This window comes from Petaurus breviceps, unplaced genomic scaffold (assembly GCF_028583685.1).
Source record: "Petaurus breviceps papuanus isolate PSGF00001 unplaced genomic scaffold, PetGlider_PUasm1.0 229, whole genome shotgun sequence".
NCBI classification, from domain to species: Eukaryota; Metazoa; Chordata; class Mammalia; order Diprotodontia; family Petauridae; genus Petaurus; species Petaurus breviceps.
The window spans coordinates 33,505,518-33,525,284 of NW_027185903.1; the positions used below are offsets into that span (position 1 = coordinate 33,505,518).

Here is a 19,767-nt window from a genome sequence, read left to right on the forward strand (position 1 = left end):
ATGAATCCTGCAAGGCATGGGATTTTTTGGACGTCTGCATAAGAGGGCAACAGATGAGGGAATAATTACCATAAACAAAAGACCATTCAATTACATATTATATAGTATTCACAAATCACGTGGAAAAGTATAACGAGGTGGGGACACTTGCCAGGCCTAGAGTGTTCATTTAGAAATACCTACTAAATCACAGTGCAAATTACAAAGAGATACAATATAACCAGAGGAAGAAGGAGTGAATGCAATATATATAGCCAAGGCAAAGGACTTAACTCTTTAAATGAACCCTAAATTTGTCGTGCCAAATTGTCCACCTTAATTTTATCCAGGGAGGCCTCATTGATACAGGAAATCAATTTATTGAATTGTGCCAAATCTATGGAGGTATTTCTAAAAATCCCTAACAAACGATTTTTTAACTTTTTGCCAACCTTAATTAGACCTATTATATTTCACGGGTATAACATAAATAGTATGAAATGTATCATCACACTTCAACAAAACTCAGTTTCTAAAAGCTTGTCTTTCACAAATTCTAGTATCCTTTAAAACATCTAATTTTTGCTGAAAGTCTCTACTTTAACTTATTACCTAAATACAAAGACACAGTAGTTGAAATTATCAATGATAGTAGACAAAATAATAGTACAAATCCCTTCTAGATATACATAGAGCAGGAGTACAATGAATGCAAACAATATTCCATACAGAGGAGTCGTACATAGACAGGTATATCCATAAGTACACTGGAGAAGAAGAATAGAAGATACAGTTGCAATTAGTCCCATGCGTAAAAGTCCAGAAATTGCTTTTGTGTAGGTTCCCCCAAAGTCTGAAACCAAAAGAGGGTGGTTCTACAAACAGTATGACATCATAACCACTAACACATTGTTTAAGAGTACAGTTAAAGCAGCGTATTTCCAATAAAATATAGTATGGGTTTATATCGTCTATAAATGATTTACATTAGTAGAAGTAAGGAAGGCTTGAGGGGGTCAAATACATGTAGTCACAATTACAGTTATATATGAAACAAGTGATGCAACAGGGCTAAGTGTATCAAAAGTAAGTCAGGATGGAACCAGTTCGGTTTGTATAGAAAGCCGAGTGATCACAGCAAGAAACACAAAACCTGGGGTAACAGGTTTTTCAGTTCTTTGGGTGGATATAAAAATGTTCGATCTGCCCTGATGGGGGCATAGCTTTTTTGTTTTGGTTGCATTAGGAGACTTCTTTATTCCCATGTTCTGTCTCTGTGAGTTCTGCTGCTACTGGAGCTTTTTCATCTTTCTGGGTGATTTGGAGTACACACCCTGACGTTTCTTTTCTGGCACCCTCACTGGTCGTTTCCCAGCTTCTGGAAAATATATAAGCACAGTCTCGCCCTCACAGTAATAAATTCCACATTACCTTCATTTTGGGGAGTATGCACCTTTCACATTGTTTTACTGCCAGTGTATACTCATTTTTAGCAATGTATTTTGGGTATATAAAGCAGTAGCTAATACAGCTAATTACTTCCCTCTTTTTTATTTTAGCAACAAATATTGCTTTATTATAAGGGTATGCCTGTAATTAATATTATTTTAAAAAAATGATTACAGATAGATTGAAATAAGTTTGTTAGTGGCAGGAACATTTTCAGCATTCAGTTGTGTCAGAATGCCCATAGAAGCAGAAAACTATAACATATGGTTACATAGAGGACGTGCATTTTGATGAAAATAAGAGTAAGCTAATGTAGTTCTATGAATATTTGGGGAAAAAGTTGGAGAAACTTGAACTTTTGATTAATAGTCACGTTATTTAGATAAAGAGACCTAGGAAGTGAAGAATGAATTGCAATATAGGTAATGGCCTCTGTCATAGGAGCTTGTAACTTCTGAAAAAGGTTAAAAAAGATCTGTATTCTGAGTGTGTTTAAGTTTAGCAGTGTCAATATATGTTGGCATATGTATACAGAATATTTGTTATCACTCAATATTGAGGGAAAAGAAAAATCATTTAACAATAATAGCATATCAGAAAGCTGTCTAGTGGGTAGAAGTAAAATGAATATTAATAACTTTATCATTATTAGAATTAATATTAATATAATTAAAATTAATTAGCTTGCATTTCCAGGAAGCTGATAGACAAAAGAAGTTCCTGACTAGAATTTTACAACTAAATAGTACACCTACATCCTTGTTACACAAAGCTTGTTTATCCTCTGATTATATTCACTTTGGAAGAAAGAGAGATTTCCGAAATTAAATATAAGTTGAGACACTACTTTAACTCTTGCCTAGGCCATGGAATGATACATTGGAACCAAAATAGCAAAATCTGTTCTACTTTACTTTAACTTAGCTATAAGTTGTCTTGGAAATTCTGAAAGCAAAAGCAAAACTTTTAAGAGTGAGATTCATTTAAACCAAATTGGTGTAACATAAGTAACATAAATTCTCAAACTATTGCAGAATTCTTAAATATCATAAAGTTTTTAGTCAAAAAACGTATAGTAATTGAATCTTTATATTGTCAACAATTAAGAAGCTGATCAAAGTACTTAAAAAGCTATTAGTATTAGGATCCCTCTAGACAATGGAGGTATTATAAAGTGAGCCTGAGTAGCTTGTATAAGTTACTGTATATATATCGTGTTTCCCCGAAAATAAGCCCTCCCCCCAAAATAAGCCCTATTGAGATTGCTACTGTAGTGAAGGTGATCCCTGCGCTACACGCTACAGTACGGTACCCTCTGTATGCACCGTCCCCTCCCCACCCCCCCGTGAAACGCACGCCGCGCTCCGAGCTGCATCCAATCACAGCTGCAGCAGTGAGCGCGTCATCCTGTTCTTTATTGAATTCATTATTGAATAAAGGTACATTTTTTTGTTCACATTTACCTGTTTATTAAAATTGCTGTCAATGTTCATTAAAATAAGCCCTCCCCTGAAAATAAGCCCTCTGGTGTTTTTTCTGTCCAAAAAAATTAATAAGACAGTGTCTTCTTATCGGGGAAACACGGTATATATATTCTAATTCTTGATAAAAAAAAAATTAGGTTTTTCCAGAGAGCTAACACGAAAGAGTTCATATCTTTTACTGACTAATTATTCTGATCATAGAAATTTTGCTATGGAAAGAAAAAATAAGATGTGAATCAAATATAATACTAAATGCTTTTTATTTTAAGTAGCAATTTTTCCTCAATCACAACTCATATCCAATTATATGTTAATTTTATTCCTATGGAGCTGTAATAAACAATAAAGATTTACTAGGTTTTTCTTACATAAGGAATTTCATTTAATGTTTTTCTTTCTCAATTGTTAGAAATCCTTTTTAATATTTTGCAACTTTCTTAGCAAGTTAGATTCATTGTTTAGGAACTACATAACTAAAACAAGTTCCTTTCTCAGGCTGAATGACCTTGCCTCTACAGATAGTTTCCATGGGCTTTTAGCAGTTTTACAACATAAGTAAGATTGATATGGATTCTAAGCAGGACAGACTGGGGGGCTAATATTTATTCCCCTGCATTGCTAACTCTCACACATGGAGAAGGAATGTTCAGAATGGGCAGAATTAATCCAAAATAAAGTTTTCACCTAGTCTCCTAAATTCTACATACATTAATCAGCAATTTTAAGTTTTTAGCATTAAAATAACTCAGTAATCTTACAAGTTCCAAATAACTGGTATACAAGTTGTTTTAGTTTTTAAACCCTTTCTAACTTCAGGTATATGTGTAAATAATTGATTTTCTGTATGACATATATAAACATTATAAGATGTAAGTGACATAACTTTTTAAACAAGTTCTTTATCTTTTAGTTCCAGTAAAATTCAGATCAAAACATGTGCTTATCTAACAATATTTCTGGCTTAGAATGATCCCTTAATTTTTAAAATGAGAGAATTTTACTACAATTTAGGAAGACCATAACAGCACAATGACATTGTGACATTGATTGTATTTCCAAATCATCACTTGCAAAAATTGACAGAAAATTGGGCTAATCAAGTGTAAATATTTTTCCCTTCTCCTCATAGCTGCAGAGCCTGACTGTGTATTTAGGGGTTTTGAATGGAGAGGTTCATCTGCTTGCTTAAAGATGTGGGTTTCAGGGTGCCCCAGGGATGTTGCTAATGGAGTCCTTGATACAATTAGTATGCCTCCTCTCTTTTACCAGATTGGGGAGGGTAACTTAAATTCCTTATTAGTCTTCAGCACTCTCTTTTAGCCTAATCTGGGATGAGAGGCTTTAATGAATTTTTGTAAAATGTTTTGAGCTGACAAAACTTTTACTCCAATAAACTTTATTTATGTGTCCACTCCTTAAAAAACTTATTTGAAAGTGATAGCTTTGACTTCTCCAGCAAAAGTGATTTTTTTGGGGAGTGGCGCCTACTCCCTTATCTCACTACTAGAGAACCCAAAAAACCCTCACTTTTCTTATCAAGTCTTAGAAAATATCCCAATTTGCCTAAATGCCAAATAGTAAAAGGAATTATGACTTATCTTTAGCATCAAATTAGGAGTGACACTTTTTACTTTTCACATGAATTCAATTGACTTACGGTTTCTTTCTGATACACAGATTTATTTTTCTAATAAGTGAGGCAGAAAATGCTTCTTCGTATTTCCCTTTGATCTGAGGAAAAAAAATTCCCTTATTATTTCTTATCACCTCCTCACTCCACTTGGCCAGAGTGGAATGAAGAGGAGGAGATTTTCAAACTTTTAAAGATCTTAAAACTTCTGTTCACATTTTTAAATGCAAATAGTTTATGCCTGATACTTCTTTCTTTACTCTATGACTTAATATAACCATCATATAATCTGTAAAATAAAATATTTTTCCTTCCTCCTTCTCTCTCCTCAGGAAGGGGGAGGGAATGAGATAAGAGCATTCCAAGCAAAGTCCAGCTGCATTTGGAACCTTACAGGGTGATAGATTACTCACTCACACTCATTTACACAGAGACACATAAATGAAACAGACAGAGAAAATGACAGGGAGAGTGCACTCAGAAATTGTTAATGATGGTTTGCAGAAATCAGTTATTATGCTTGGTCCTAGGTAAAACTTACTTGATCATTTTCTTTTTATCTATTTCCAACAAAGACAGCTGTATCACAGTGAATGGTTTGAGCCACCCCTGCCACTTTCAGTTTTGATGTTAAGCATATCATTAATATATTCCGTCGAAAAAAGGCAGAGGGGCGGCCAGGTAGCACAGCGAGTAAGAGCACCGGCTCCAGTGTTGAGAAGACCTGGAGATCGAATCCCAGGCTATGACACTTAGCACCCACCCAGAAACACCTGGCCGTGTAACCTTGAGCAAGTTACTTAACCCCAATTGCTTAGGGGCGGCCAGGTGGCTCAGCGAGTAAGAGCACTGGCTCCAGTGTCCAGATGACCTGGATCAAATCTGGGCTCAGATACTCAGCACCACACCCAGAAATAACTGGCCGTGTAACCTTGAGCAAGTTACTTAACCCCGATTGCTTTAAAAAAAAAGAAAAAAGGCAGAAATGGGGAAATGCTGGAGCCCCTCTTCCATTAGTCCCTCACTCCTCTCTCTCCTGGCTGGCTCCCAATTTACCAAATAAATTGCCATTTGTTTCCCAACTGTGCCCCATTTCTGCTTATCTAAGCCCATGTCTTCTATCGATGGAGAGACCACTTTCACTTTTTAAATAAATCTCTGCAGGTCCTTAAGTGGGAGGGTCAGTCCCTGGCCTTTAACTGCCTTATAAAGCTGTCAAGCCCAAATCTCCGTTTCCTCTGGCTTAATTATAGGGAAGTGATTCCCCATTTTCATCCAGAGCCAACCCCAGAATTCCCCTGGTCCCTCGGGGCTTCTCTATCTTCTCCACTAGCGTGGGGGCTCAGCTAAAAGGTCCCTTTAAAACCACACATACTTTATTTGTCCCTGTTCGGGACACCATTTGTAACAACCTTTAGGATTTCTAGCTTGAGTCTTAGTGTACATGATGGCCATGTCCTGCATGTTCACATAAAGGAGAAGTCCAGCCAGTGGAAATGAAAAGAGGCACAGCTTTATTCACAGGACAGGCGTGTTGTTACATCTCTCCCTCTATCTCAGCCCCCTCATGCTTGAGCCCTTAAATCCCCAAAGTGCACTTGGAGAGCTCGTGGATAGCTTGTGAGGGAAGGGGGGGGGTGGCAATCAGAGAGCAGGGAGGCTGTGTCCAGAACAGCTTGCGTACTCCTGTGCACTTACCCTTAGTCCCCGAGATTAATCTTAAGGTAACAGGGTAAATTATATGACAGCACCCAATCTGGGCGCCTCGGTACTTCCTAGAGGTTAGGGTGCCCTGACTACAGATGAGATCAGCACATGTTGCTGATTGCTCTGTATCCTGTTACATCAGACCTGAACTCAGAGAGGCTGCCTGAGTCCCAAAGAGGGGTACAGGCCCCAACAACAACTGACCAAATATATTGAAAATATCTGAAAACACGTACATCATGTAATACCTGTAGAAAGTGCTGCTATAAATATTTTGGCATATATAGAGACTTATCTTCTTATCAGTGACTTTGCAATATAAGCCCAGTAATGGAGTCTCTTATTCAAAGAGTATTGGCATTTTAATCACCTTATATACATAATTCCAAATTGCTTTCTGAAATGCTTACACCGTTTTTCACAGCATTGTCAACAAAATATTAATGTGCCCATCCTTCCAGATTCCTTCTGAAATTTACTGTTGACATTTTTTGTCATCTGCCTATTTTCTGGGCAAGAGGTGAAACCTCAAGATTGTTTTGATTTGCAGTAGTGCCAGACATGAATTATTTTTATCTATCCATCAAAGCAGGTTCAGCTTTAAAGAGGGACTCTCTTCTATGACATTTTCAAGATCATTACTTTGTTACTTTATATACTTAAAACTAATAGAACAACATGTCATTAAAATTTTTCTAAAATTTAGACTTCTTGTTAATTCAGGTTAACCATCTCCAAGATGGATTTTAGTGAAATTTTATTGTAAAACTTTTCATACTGTTAACAAAAAAAAAATGGGTACATGGTAATTAAAAAAAAAGAAGTTTAACAATGTATGATGGGAAAAATAGTGAAGCTAGATTTTCTTTTCTCCCTTTTAATAGCCTGTCTCAGTTGGAGGGCTGATAGTAAACCTTATTGGTGTCTGTGCCTTTAGCCATGCTCATGGCCATGTCCATGGAGCTTCTCAAGGAGGCTGTCACTCACACGATCACAGCCATTCACACCATGGACATAGTCATGGACACAATCATTCTCACAGCAATCATGGGCACAGTCACAGCCATGGACACTCTCATGGATCTTCAGGAGGAGGCATGAATGCTAACATGAGAGGTAAGTACAGGCTAGGTATTCTATAACAAGTGAATTAATTATAGAAATAAAGGATATCCTGTAATATGCCCACCAAAATTACCTACTCAGAAAAACATACATTCTACCAGGAGAGTCTCCAGACAAAGAACACACAGTGGGGACTCTATAACTCTTTACATTGAAAAGTTATGCCATGCAGGATTGCACAAGAATGCCCTTCCTCTCACGAGAGGAAAGAGATCATTTTGCTTTCTGGAAGCTTTTTTAAAGAGATGCCATTGGATTGGAAGTCCAATAAAAACATTAGCTATGTTGAGTTCTTTGTTAATCAGGGCACATTATAGCAAGATTCCAGTGTCTTATTAATGTAAATGAATCTGTTTTTCAGAGAAAAGGAAGGGGAGAGGGGAGGACATTTATTTAGCACCTACTATGTGCCAGGCACTGACCAACTTTGGAAGGAAGGTGTTATTATTATCCCCATTTTACAGATAGGGAAACTGAGGCAGCATCCGTTTCAAGGCTTTTCCAGAGTTACATAATAAATATCAGGGGTCAGATAGTAACTCAGATCTTCTGGACTGTCCAACTCAGGTCCACTGAGGTGTCTGGCAGCCTCTAGAGAGATAAGAAGAGCTGAGTACCAAGGACTAAGACACCGGGGATGGGATAAAAGAAGAAAATTACAGAAAAGAATTAGACCAAATCTTATGTTAGGAATACTAGAGGAGAAGAATTTCAAATTGATTTGCCAGTGTCAGACATTGCAGAAAGGTCAAAGAGAATGAACATTAAAATCAGTCTAACTTGGAGCAGAATTTCACAAGCCATTCCTTGTAACTTTTAGTGTAATGTAATTAGCCAGAATTCAATGACAGAATTATCCCTCTAAAATGACAGAAGAGAATTAACTTGGTATGTAATGGATAGAGGGCTAGCCTTGGAATCAGAAACACCTAGGTTTAATTCCTGCTTCTGATGCATGCTAGCTATGTGACCATAGACAAGTCATTTAACCTCTCCATGTGCCACTCTTTAATACTCTGAAATTATAAATGATTTCCTCTTCTGAATATGTAAAAAGTTTCTACCCTGGGAGTTCCCTATACCAGTGAAATCACAGATGTGTGTGTGATGAAATTTTGTGCTAAAGTACTTTTATGGTGCTTTTAAAGTATTGTAAATAGGCTTACTTGCCCCAGTTTTGCTTCATAATTTTCACAGGCCCCTTTTGTTCTGGGAATAATATGTGCCATTGCTCCCCACTCCCCCACCCCCAGCATCTATATATTCTGGCATTTTAATTCAAACATCAGAGTATTCAATGACCACTTTAGTATAGGAAAACTATTTCTGTTAAGCTATTTATCTGTTGAGTTAAATACGTGCAGTTAAATTCATAATCACATCTTAGAATTAATAGTAAATTTAAGGGTTTTTTTTTTTCCTTATAGCAGTGAAATTAGGGAATCCTAAAGAGAAAAATGATACAGTTATTTGGGCTTTACAAGAATACATAACATGATTGGGGAGAAGGAAGAAGTGTAAAAATATTTAGGTATCAGGAGATAACTAGGAAAATTTGATTAATTGTATGATTTCCTTCTAATTTTTAAATATTTTATATTACAAATATACAGCCATCTTCATAGAGGCAAGAATAAAAGATTGCCTGCCTATATGCTTTTGTATGGTTTAACTACACAATTGCATAGTTTTTAAGCATGATGTTAATATGTATGAGTATTCTTGAAGTTTTTAGAATTCTAGTTATGCCCTATAAGGGATTTGGATAATTGATTGTGTATATACATGTGTGTGTTTAAAATTGTTTGTATTTTATTTACAGGTGTGTTTTTACACATATTGGCAGACACACTTGGCAGTATTGGTGTGATTGTATCCACAATTCTTATAGAACAATTTGGATGGTTCTTTGCTGATCCTCTCTGCTCTCTTTTTATTGCTGTATTAATTTTTCTCAGTGTTATTCCACTGATTAAAGATGCCTGTCAAGTGCTACTTCTGAGGCTGCCACCAGAGAATGAAAAAGAAATAAACATTGCATTAGAAAAGGTAGGCTTTGAACTTCTGCATATTGTGTGTGTTTACTCAAATTTTCTTTGGAGTTTAACAAGGATCAGTTAAAAACTGAATAAATCCTTTCTGTGCTGAAATTTTTAAAAACCTTATGGTTTACAAAAATTTGACTAAGGGATTTGTTCTATATGAAAAAAACTGCTTCTTTGGATTTTTTTTTTTAAGTTTTTTATTCAATTAAGCATTTATTTTCTCTCCCTGCCTTTTCCCTAATGGGGGTAGGGGGGAGGGGAGAAGGGACAGCCCTTGTAATAACTATGCATTGAAAAGCAAAACAAATCCCCATGTTGACTGTATCCAGTCATTCTGCATCTTTAGTCCATCACCTATGTCAATATATAGGGAACATATATTTTTGTTTTCTGGAATCATCATTGTTCATTGCATTAATCAATGTTCTTTAGCCTTTCAGTGTTTTTTATTTAGTCTGTTGGTGTGTTTTGTTTTGTTTTTTGCCTTTTTTTTTTTTGGAGGGCAATTGGGGTTAAGTGACTTGCCCAAGGTCACACGGTGGTGGCGTTTTTGTATAAATCATTCTCCTGGTTCAGCTCACTTCACTCTGCCTTAATCCATACAAATTTTCCTAGGTTTCTCAGAAACTATCCTTTTAGTAGTCTTTTATGGCTCACTAGTACTTAATTACATTCATATGCCATAATTGTTCAACCATTCCCCATTTGGTGAGTATCCCCTATTTTTCCTTTTATCTAATAGTCAATGAATTTTCTACCAATATAATCTTTTGATTTGTGGATGTTTGTATGTATTCACATTTTTCCCTACGTATATTTATACTAGAAGCAAAAATTGTAGATGAATGATGAATATTTTCTAAATGGCGGGGGGGGGTGCATAGAAGGGGGTGTGCATAGAATGGTGAAAGGGTTGTGTTTGCATGTCCATATATCATTATATATGTGAATCTGAAGAAGATATGTAGGCATTAACTAGGCAGAAGTATATTAGCATATTTCAGTGTTTTAGGAGTATGTTGGAGCTTATCTTGGTATAGGGTCTATCTGGTTACCAATATTGTGTGTCATGTTTCATGGGATAGATGCTACTGTGTGTTTGCCATCAGTGATTCAGAAATCTGAATATGACAGCCCCTATGACCCATTTTCCAGTCAGCTGTTTTCAGTGTTCTGACACTATATGTAAGGATAAAGTTGTGGCTTTTACATTTAAACTACCTTTCTCTCTTGCTGGCTATCCACTTTTTTCTTTCCTCCTCTGAGTAAAGAGCTCCCAACCTCTCTAGAAATATTCAAAGGTATTCAATGAAGTGATTTTTCCTAGACCAAGAAGGATTACTAGGTGATAGACAAATTAATAACTAAATCAGTGTGTGCTACTGTATTTCATTTCTTATAGATGAAAAATACTTATCACTACCTTTTTTCTATTTGACAGATTCAGAAAATTGAAGGTTTAATATCTTACAGAGACCCTCATTTTTGGCGCCATTCTGCCAATGTTGTTGCTGGTACAATTCATATACAGGTGATGTCAGATGTACTAGAACAGCGGATTGTACAGCAGGTAAGACAAGAACTTGTAACTCTATTCAAAAATATCTTTCCAAAGGAGTCACTAGGCCTAAGCTTATTTCTAGGTATCTGTAACCAGCTAATACATTTTCACAGCATTCCAAATCTACCATTTGTAACTCATGCAGAATTTTCCAATACTCATTGACCTCAGTAGTTTCCAAGAGGGAACAAAGAAAAAACTGTGAACTGCTTACAATTACATGACTACACAATTGAGAAACTACTGGCAATCTCTCCTCTGAGAGACTTACTGAGGAAGTGTGCTGCATGAAATTCCAGGGAATTTTTGGCATCCTGTATAAACCCAGATATACTAAAAAATGTGTGGTCACACTTTGTTGAAAGTAGAATAATATGGGTCATGTACAGCTTCTAGGAGGTGAAAAGAAGTTATACCTATCTAGTGTAGCTGGCTATACACAGGCTTTAAGACTTGTCATTGGGCACTAGAATAGGCCCTTTTAATTTGATTTAATACCACATATATAAAAATAGTGAATGCTGAATGATGAGTAGCTGTGAAAGCTAGACTTTTTAGCTAGCCTATCTACTATAGGCCATCAAAATCAGGCCATTACAGAGTTGTTTATTTAGGAATGCACTACTGTATAGTAACAATCATAAGCACAAATTCTTAAAATTTAAAACAATTAGTTACTTTAATCTGAGAAGTAGATTAGGACTTACGTTTTTTGTACATTTTAATCAGCAGGTGTATTTTTTATGCTAAATTAACTATGAAAGGTATTTTTCCCCGCCTCCCCCCAAATAAAATACCCAGAGTCCGTCCCCCCCCCCACTTTGGTAATAAATTCTCATTTGCTATGTCTGTTATTCATTGGAACACATTCTTTTAAATTAGTACTAGTAAAGTCTGTGTAAATCATTTACATAAACTTGAAAAATACCAAAATCTTCTCTTCCCACTGCCTCTTTGAAATTGAAGTTAGTCTTTTGGTCCTACCATTAATAAAACTTTCAAGTAGAGTAAGGATATATTTGTACTGATCCATTCATCTAGTCTCACTCATTCCCTGTTGATATTATGGACCAATTTGTTGGATGATAAGCCAGAGTGTGGGGTACAATTAGTAGTTAAAAAGTAGCCTGGCATTATTTCAGTGTCGTTTTTGTTGGCATCATGTTCTAAGGAACAACGGGCCCTACAGACAAAACAGTGGAAGAGGGTACTCCATTGTTCCCCCCTCCCCCTTTACTTCCCATATATCTGCAACCTGCCTTCTGTTCTCAAAATTACTGCTGGACGACCACATCTAACACCACTCACTGCTACACTTTCCATACCAGTGAAACTTATCTGTCCTGTATCTTATCTCAGGGCCAGACTCTGTGTCCCCCAAGATGACACTTGGGTAATTTGACATGCTGATGTTTATAAGAGAAAGCTAGAGGCCCTTCCAGTGTTCCTCTATTTTTCCATCTAATCCAAAGGAGTGATTCCAATGATTAAAGTTTCAGGCCAGGTAGAAGGGGAGAACTGACATGTTTGCGTGGTAGGTTTTTCAGTAGTTGAACCTTTGGCCTTCTCCAAAACTCATTGTTAGCTACCCATTTTGACTGTCTGCCCCTGCTGTAGTAAACTCAGCTCATTAACCAGTTGTTGGTCATAACTAATTGAATAGCCTGTTAATTCAGTGTCCTTTCATGAGTCATTAGACATTTATTAAGCACCTACTTTGTTCCAGGCACTGTACGTAATGTAATGCCAAGGAAAGGCAACTTCCCAAGGTTCAGAATACCAGCATAGGTGCTCTCCATTTTATTCAATGACAAATTAAGAACAGAGAAGGTCAAAACAAGACATCATTCAAAATACAGCATTTACTAAGTGTGATTAAATAATCTCCAAGTACTACCCCACCCCAGGACCTTCCATTCATTCAATCAATTACAAAGTCCCTGTTCAAAATACTACTCTACCCCTAGGCTGTACCTTCATTTAGTCCACCACAAAACCCCTCTTCTTAAATGGAGATTAGTTTCCAAATATAAGTAAAGTACATTCATTTGTTCAACCATGGAACACAAAAAGGTCAAAAGTTCCCCACCCCTGGATCACAATTGAATCTACCCCAGAGTTACATCAAGTTTAAGCACAGCACTTAATACCCAAATGGAGGTCTTTTCTTCATCTTGACTGGAGGCAAGTTCTCAGCAATCTTAGTTCCTGAGGAGACAAGGCTTAGCAAGGCCACAAGTTACATTGCCAGTCTCTTCATTAATTCATCCTCTCTCTGCAGAACAGTCCTAGAACCCCTGAAAACATTAGCAAAACCCTCTCCCAGGATTTCTGTAAACATAGAACAAGAAAATCCTTCTTCAGGGCTTCTGAACCAACAGAAAGGTTCCCAGACCCCTGCAACAACAGCACTGTCCCTCAGCAGTGGACAGTATTCACTCTCTGTCTGCAGGACAGTCTCAGGAGCTCTTAGCCAACAGCCAGGTTCCAGGACTTCTTCAACAGGACTGTCTTTCACCAGTGGACAAATCTGGCAAAACAACATCAAAACAGACAAAGTACCAGCAGAACAGCCATGTCTCCTCAGTCCTTGGCAGCTCCGGGGACAGGTCTCAAAAGTCCAGGGCGATTCAAAGTGGCCCCCAGCAATCCTCTCAGTCTCTCCTGCCTCCACGAGGGTGCTGCTTCCAAAAAGTTCTTCTGCCTCTCTCGTGTCTCTCAAAATCTATGTCACCAGCTCCTCCCAGTTCAGGACTCTCTTTTCACATCAACAAGTCCATCCCACAGGTGGGATTAACAAGCTCTGGGTTTTAACACAATCAGTTTGAAAAACCAAGCCAATACAGGGGGATCTTTATATTCCATTACTATCACATGGTAATTACAAGAAAGATAGTCCCTACTCTAAAGGAGCTCTCAGTTTATTGGGAGACAACATGCAAACAACTATATTCAACAAATAAGCTATCTCTAGAAGAAATTGGAGAAGAAAACAGGAAAGGCACTAGAATTAAGGCTTCTTGTAGAAGGTGGGATTTTAGCTCTAAACTGAAGGAAGCCAAGGGAGCCAGGACACAGAGATGAGGAGGGAGAGAATTCCAGGCATGGGGGACAGCCAGTGAAAATACCCAGGATCTTGTGTGTGGAACAGCAAGGAAGCCAGTGTCATAGACATGGATCTTAGACCATGAACTGGGGAGGTGTTAGAAGCCTGGAAAAATAGGGGGTTGAGTGCTAGATTATGAAAAGCTCTGGATCCCAAACAGAAAATTTTTTGTTTGGTCTTGGATATGATCAGGATCCATTAGAGTTTATTAATTAGGTGAGTGACATCATCAGACCTATGCTTTAGGAAAATTACTTTGACAGTTGAATAGAAAATGGACTAGAATTGGGAGAGATTTGTGAAATGAAAACCAACCAGCACCTCTTGCAGGAGTCAAAGCATGAGGTCAGATGAAGGCCTACACAAAAGAGTCAGAGGAGAGAAAGGTACATAACAGATGTTATGAAAATAAAATCAGCCAGCCTTTGGAGCAGATTGGATATGGATGAAGGCTGAGTGAGAAAGAGTAGTTAAGGATGACAACTGAATTGTAAGCCTAGGTACCTGGGATGGCAGTGGTGCCCTTCAAAGTAATAGGGAAGTTTGGAAGCTGGGATAAAAGTCTGAGACTTGTTTAAGATGTCTGTAGGACATCTGGTTTGAGATATGCAGTGGGACTCAACACTAATAAACGTTATGGGAAAAGACTAAAGAAGTAAGAGACAAAGTCTTGTTTAAAGAAATTCACTACCTTGTTGGAAAGATGAGAATTATATACATGAAAAAATTAGAAGGCCATATATTAGTATAGCAGAAAAAGCACCGTATTCAGAGACTCAAGTTTGGGTCCTGGCTTTGCCACTAGCCAGCTGTGTGACTTTGGGAGGGTTGTTTTATGTCTGAGACTCATTTTCCTTGTCTATAAATGAGAAAGTTAAGCTTCTCTAAGTTCTCCTACATTTTCATATTCTGAGCTGATATGTAGTATACAGTAATTCCCCCTTGATATGTAGGTCAGATTTCTGGTAGCTGTAGCTTTACAGTCACAAATCCAGAAATAAATTAAAATTTTTAAAGGACTTTAACATTGGTTTTTTGTTTTGTTTTGTTTTGTTTTTTTGCTTTTTGGAGGGCAGTTGGGATTAAGTAACTTGCCCAAGGTTACATGGCTAGTTTTTTTGTGGGGGCGTTAAGTGTCTGAACCGAACTAGGGTCCTCCTTGACTCTGGGGCCGGTTCTTTACTCACTGTGCCACCTAGCTGTCCCCGGACTTTAACATTGTTAAAATAGTAGTTACCCTTCAAATTGACAAATTGACATTGCAGGAGAGACTTTCCATGAAAGTCCATTTTTACATGTAATTCATATGATTTTGGTTACCTGGCTTCACAACAGATTAAAAGCAGATTTGAAGGTCATAATAATAGCAAGAAGTGACAGTTGACGGTAGAGAGATGAGACAAAATTTCAGTGTAGACATAAGAACTGAAACTGACATTCTGAGGTGCACATCGCATAGAGGTGAGGACTTCATAGTCATTTGAGGCTCATAATGTTTTTTTTTCTTTTTTTTAAGCAATCAGGGTTAAGTAACTTGCTCAAGGTTACACGGCCAGTTATTTCTGGGTGTGGTGCTGAGTGTCTGAGCCCAGATTTAATCTCCAGGTCGTCCCAACACTGGAGCCGCTGCTCTTACTCGCTGAGCCACCTGGCCGCCCCTAAGCAATTGGGGTTAAGTAACTTGCTCAAGGTTACACGGCCAGGTGTTTCTGGGTGGGTGCTAAGTGTCTGAGCCCAGGATTCGATCTCCAGGTCGTTCTGACACTGGAGCCGGTGCTCTTACTCGCTGTGCTACCTGGCCGCCCCAGGCTCATAATGTTAATATGGTCAGAATAAAAGTTTAAATTCTATATTAATATATTCAGAGATATTTAGTATATCAGAGATATCCATTAAATATGGCTAAAGTATTTTTAAAGTTAAATATTTGGAGGGATAAAATTCCATTTATCTGGACAGTTCACTCCAGTGATGTTAGATAACGTGGCAGTGACAGAATGCTAAATTTATTATGAACTAGTGTAATGACAGTGTACAGTAAAGAAAGTCTGTGTTTGGAGAACAAGCAGGACATGGTTCTTGTTGTGTGTCTGTCCCAGACTCCCCTTTGCTTTAAAAGTTGATGTGTCATTGGAATTTCTCCATATGCATGAACCTAGATGGTTTGCTTGAATTAATATTCTGAGTTACATCTTGACTAGAAAGGGGTGTTTTTCCCCCTTCAGTTCAGCAGACTTTAATTAAGGACACAGAGAAAAAGAGAGAGTGTTTGTGTGTGTCTGTGTGTATACAGTAGGCTGTGCTGGGCATTTTGACAAGATGCCTTCCTTGCTTTCCTGAGACTTTACCTGAGGGATCCAAAGTAGTAGGCAGAAGTATGAGCAAAGACATGAATGAAAGCACAGGTTAACATTAGACGTCTACTAGGACTAGTGAGATTTCCAGTTAAGATGGAAGGTACATGAAGGGAAGTAGAAAGTTGTGGCCAGGAGTTTGAACTTTACTCACCTGAAAACCATTGAAGTGTTTGGAGCAGAGCTGTCACATGACCGGGCCATACACAAGAAAAATTGGTTATTTAACAGTGTGAAGGATGATTTAGAATCGGAGAGAGTGCAGGGGGGAAGAGCTTTGAGGAAGTTCAGGAGGTATTGAGCTACAGTGGGAAGAGTACTGGCTCTGGAATCAGTGGGCTCATCCCAGCTTTGATGTTTGCTGCTTGTTGGTCTTCATACCTCGTTCAAGTCACTTAACCTCCCTAGGCCTCAGTTTCCTCTTCTGTAAAATGAAAGTACTGGAATACATGACCTGTAAGATCCCTTCTAGCTTCATGATACTGTGAACATAGAGAACTATGCAAATGGTGATACCATTCTTTTAAAAAGGAATCAAAAGGAATGTCAGGTTTTACTGGAAAGAAAGTGAGTTTTTGATGCTGGTAGAACACTCAAATGGAGATGTCGTAAGGAAAGTAGAAGTGGTAATGTGAATCTGGGTCTGCAGGAAGGTGATTGCTGAATCTATGAGAATAAATGAAATTGCCAAGCAAAAAATTGTTGAGAACAAAGAAAGCCAAGGAGAAAATTTAAAATAACATCTGTTGTAAGAAAAAACAAAGAGTAATTAGAGAGGTAGGAGAAAAGCAAGAGGTATATATGGAATCTTGAGGTCCAAGGGAGGAAAAACTCCAGAAACAGGGACTGATCAGAGAGATCAGAGAAGATGAGCACTGGGAAAGAGCAGTAACTCTCCATTACAGGGGTGAGGAAATGGAGGCATCAAATATAAACTATTTTTTTTCAAGAAGCTTGGCTATGAAAGGGAAGAGAGAGGAAGTTAATTGGTGTAGAAGGGTCAAGGGAATGCCCTTATAGAGCTAAGCATGTTTGTAAAAGATAAATAGGAAAAAAACTAGTTAGAGAAAAGAATGAATATGCAGAGAAGGAAAGGGTAGTAATGGTTTGAGTGTATCCCTATAAAAGGTTAGGTAGGGTAGTTTTAAGGGCTCAGATAGATCAAATAACCTTAATACCTCTTCTGAGATAGGCAAGATAGAGAGAATGGATATAATACGAAAAAGTTTTAAGGAGTTCTAGTATGATCATCCAGTCTTTTTTTATTTAAATAATTTTGTTGATATATTTTGTTTTTACATCACCTATATTTCTCACTCTGTTTCTCCCTGCAGCCTCCCAAAGAGCTATCTGTTACAAAAATAAAAAAGAAGGGGAAGAGAGGAAGCTCTAGAATACTAATTCATTTGTCCCCAGAACTCTGGAGTGATGAAAAATTTTATCATATCTGTTTTTGGGGGCCAAGTTTAGTCATAATTTCATGGCATTTGGTTTCAGTGGTTTTTTTCTTTGTATTGTTGTTGTCTTTTTGAACATTGTTTTATGTCTGCTTATTTGACTGCATCAATTCACCCATTTTCTAAATGTAACCCTATCTGTGCTATTATCTTGCCACAAAAAGTGACTTTTTTATAACTTAGACTGAAGTTCCTAAGTAGTTTTAGCTAAAGGCAAGGAAAGAGGGGAGGAAGTCAGGGAACAACTGCCTGAATTTCAAAACAACTACAATAGATTTTTTTTTGGAGGGGGGAAGGCAGGGCAGTTGGGGTTAAGTTATTTGCCCAAGGTCACACAGCTAGGAAGTGTTAAGTGTCTGAGGCAGGATTTGAACTAAGGTCCTCCTGACTCCAGGGTGGGTCCTCTATTCAATGCACCACCTAGCCGCCCCCTGCCATAGAGTTAAAAGATATTAAGACTTAACCATGACTTAATTTAGTTTGTCAAAATTTGTTGCTGGCCTTAGAAAACTATATTAAATAACCAGGACATAATGCTAATATCATAATATATCATCTTCTGATTTAAAACTTCTATGATTTCTTGTAATCATGATCAGGTTACAGGAGTACTTAAAGATGCTGGAGTGAACAATTTGACAGTCCAGGTGGAAAAAGAGGCATATTTTCAGCACATGTCTGGCCTAAGTACAGGATTTCATGATGTGCTTGCTATGACAAAACAGATGGAATCCATGAAGTACTACAAAGACGGCACTTACATCATGTGACATGGAATATGATTTACCTGTGGGCTATGAATAATGAAGATTAAAGGACTCACTATTGGTAACATTGAGAGGAAGTGCACATAAATGTATAGAAACAGTATACTGGATTTGAATTTTTTAAAGTTCAATCCTACTGGATCAAGATGTTTTTCTAAAGAAATTTTTGAAATGGACTGATTGTATATGTGAAACATTGATTGTACATGTGAATATGATGATTTGAATTATTGTACTTTATGTTTATTAAAAAATCTTACTGTGTGTTGTCAGTACAATGTATCATATTCTTGGGGATGTACAAATCTTTCACATTCAGTTAGGGGAAAGTAGAAATGATGTGTTATAGTAAGAAGACTAAAATTGCTTCAATGTGCTTATTTTTTTTGTCATATTCTCGTTTTGTAAATATGTGTTTACACATTTATTACAAGAATTCAAACATAAGTTTGAACTTTGACTTGGGATTTTTTTTTTTGCAAAGTCTAAGCAAAACAAAATAGGAATTAAAGTTCTATATTTATGAATTTTTTGTACATAAGATTTATTTCTTAATATACTTTTGATTACATCCAGCAGATTTTGTGTTGCCAATTTAAATTTATGTCCAAATTGCCTAATTTGAGAGATATTTGAAAACTACCAATTCAAGACAAGAAATGAGAATTAGGAAATCATACAATTAAAGAATGTTTTTTAATTGGTTGCTTAAAGAAACTGGAAAATAAAGGAACCAATATATAAAATAGTTTTACTTTTAGAAATATTTGTAAATCAATGGCACTAATTTTTTGTGTGTTAGCCATTAATCCCTCCTTTCCATGGTAAAATTTCTTGTTAGGCGGCTAAAATGGCAGGTACTCCTAAACGGGTAAGCAATATTTACTGTTAGCTGACACATATGTACATTGGCTATTATAATTTTGTTTTGTTGTTCATTTGTTTCGGTTGTGTCCAGCTCTTCATGACCTCATTTCAGGTTTTCTTAGCAAAGATACTACAGTGGTTTGTTATTTCCTTTTCCATCTCATTTTACAGTTAATGGAAACTGAGGCAAACGGGGTTAAATGACTTGCCCAGGGTCACACAGCTAGTAAGTGTCT

General features: G+C 37.2%; 1 protein-coding gene across 2 annotated transcripts in view; it reads left to right on the forward strand.

The window, feature by feature from the left end:
- The window catches only part of SLC30A5 (solute carrier family 30 member 5), a 74,990-nt gene extending 55,578 nt beyond the window's left edge, over nt 1–19,412 (forward strand). For both annotated transcript variants that reach the window (XM_069096455.1, XM_069096454.1), the window contains 4 exons: nt 7,134–7,365; nt 9,197–9,423; nt 10,861–10,989; nt 18,497–19,412. In XM_069096455.1, the coding sequence (XP_068952556.1) occupies nt 7,134–7,365; nt 9,197–9,423; nt 10,861–10,989; nt 18,497–18,667 (759 nt within the window). In that variant the 3' untranslated portion in view covers nt 18,668–19,412. The remainder of the gene's footprint in view (nt 1–7,133; nt 7,366–9,196; nt 9,424–10,860; nt 10,990–18,496) is intronic.
- The last annotated feature ends 355 nt before the right edge of the window (nt 19,413–19,767 follow it).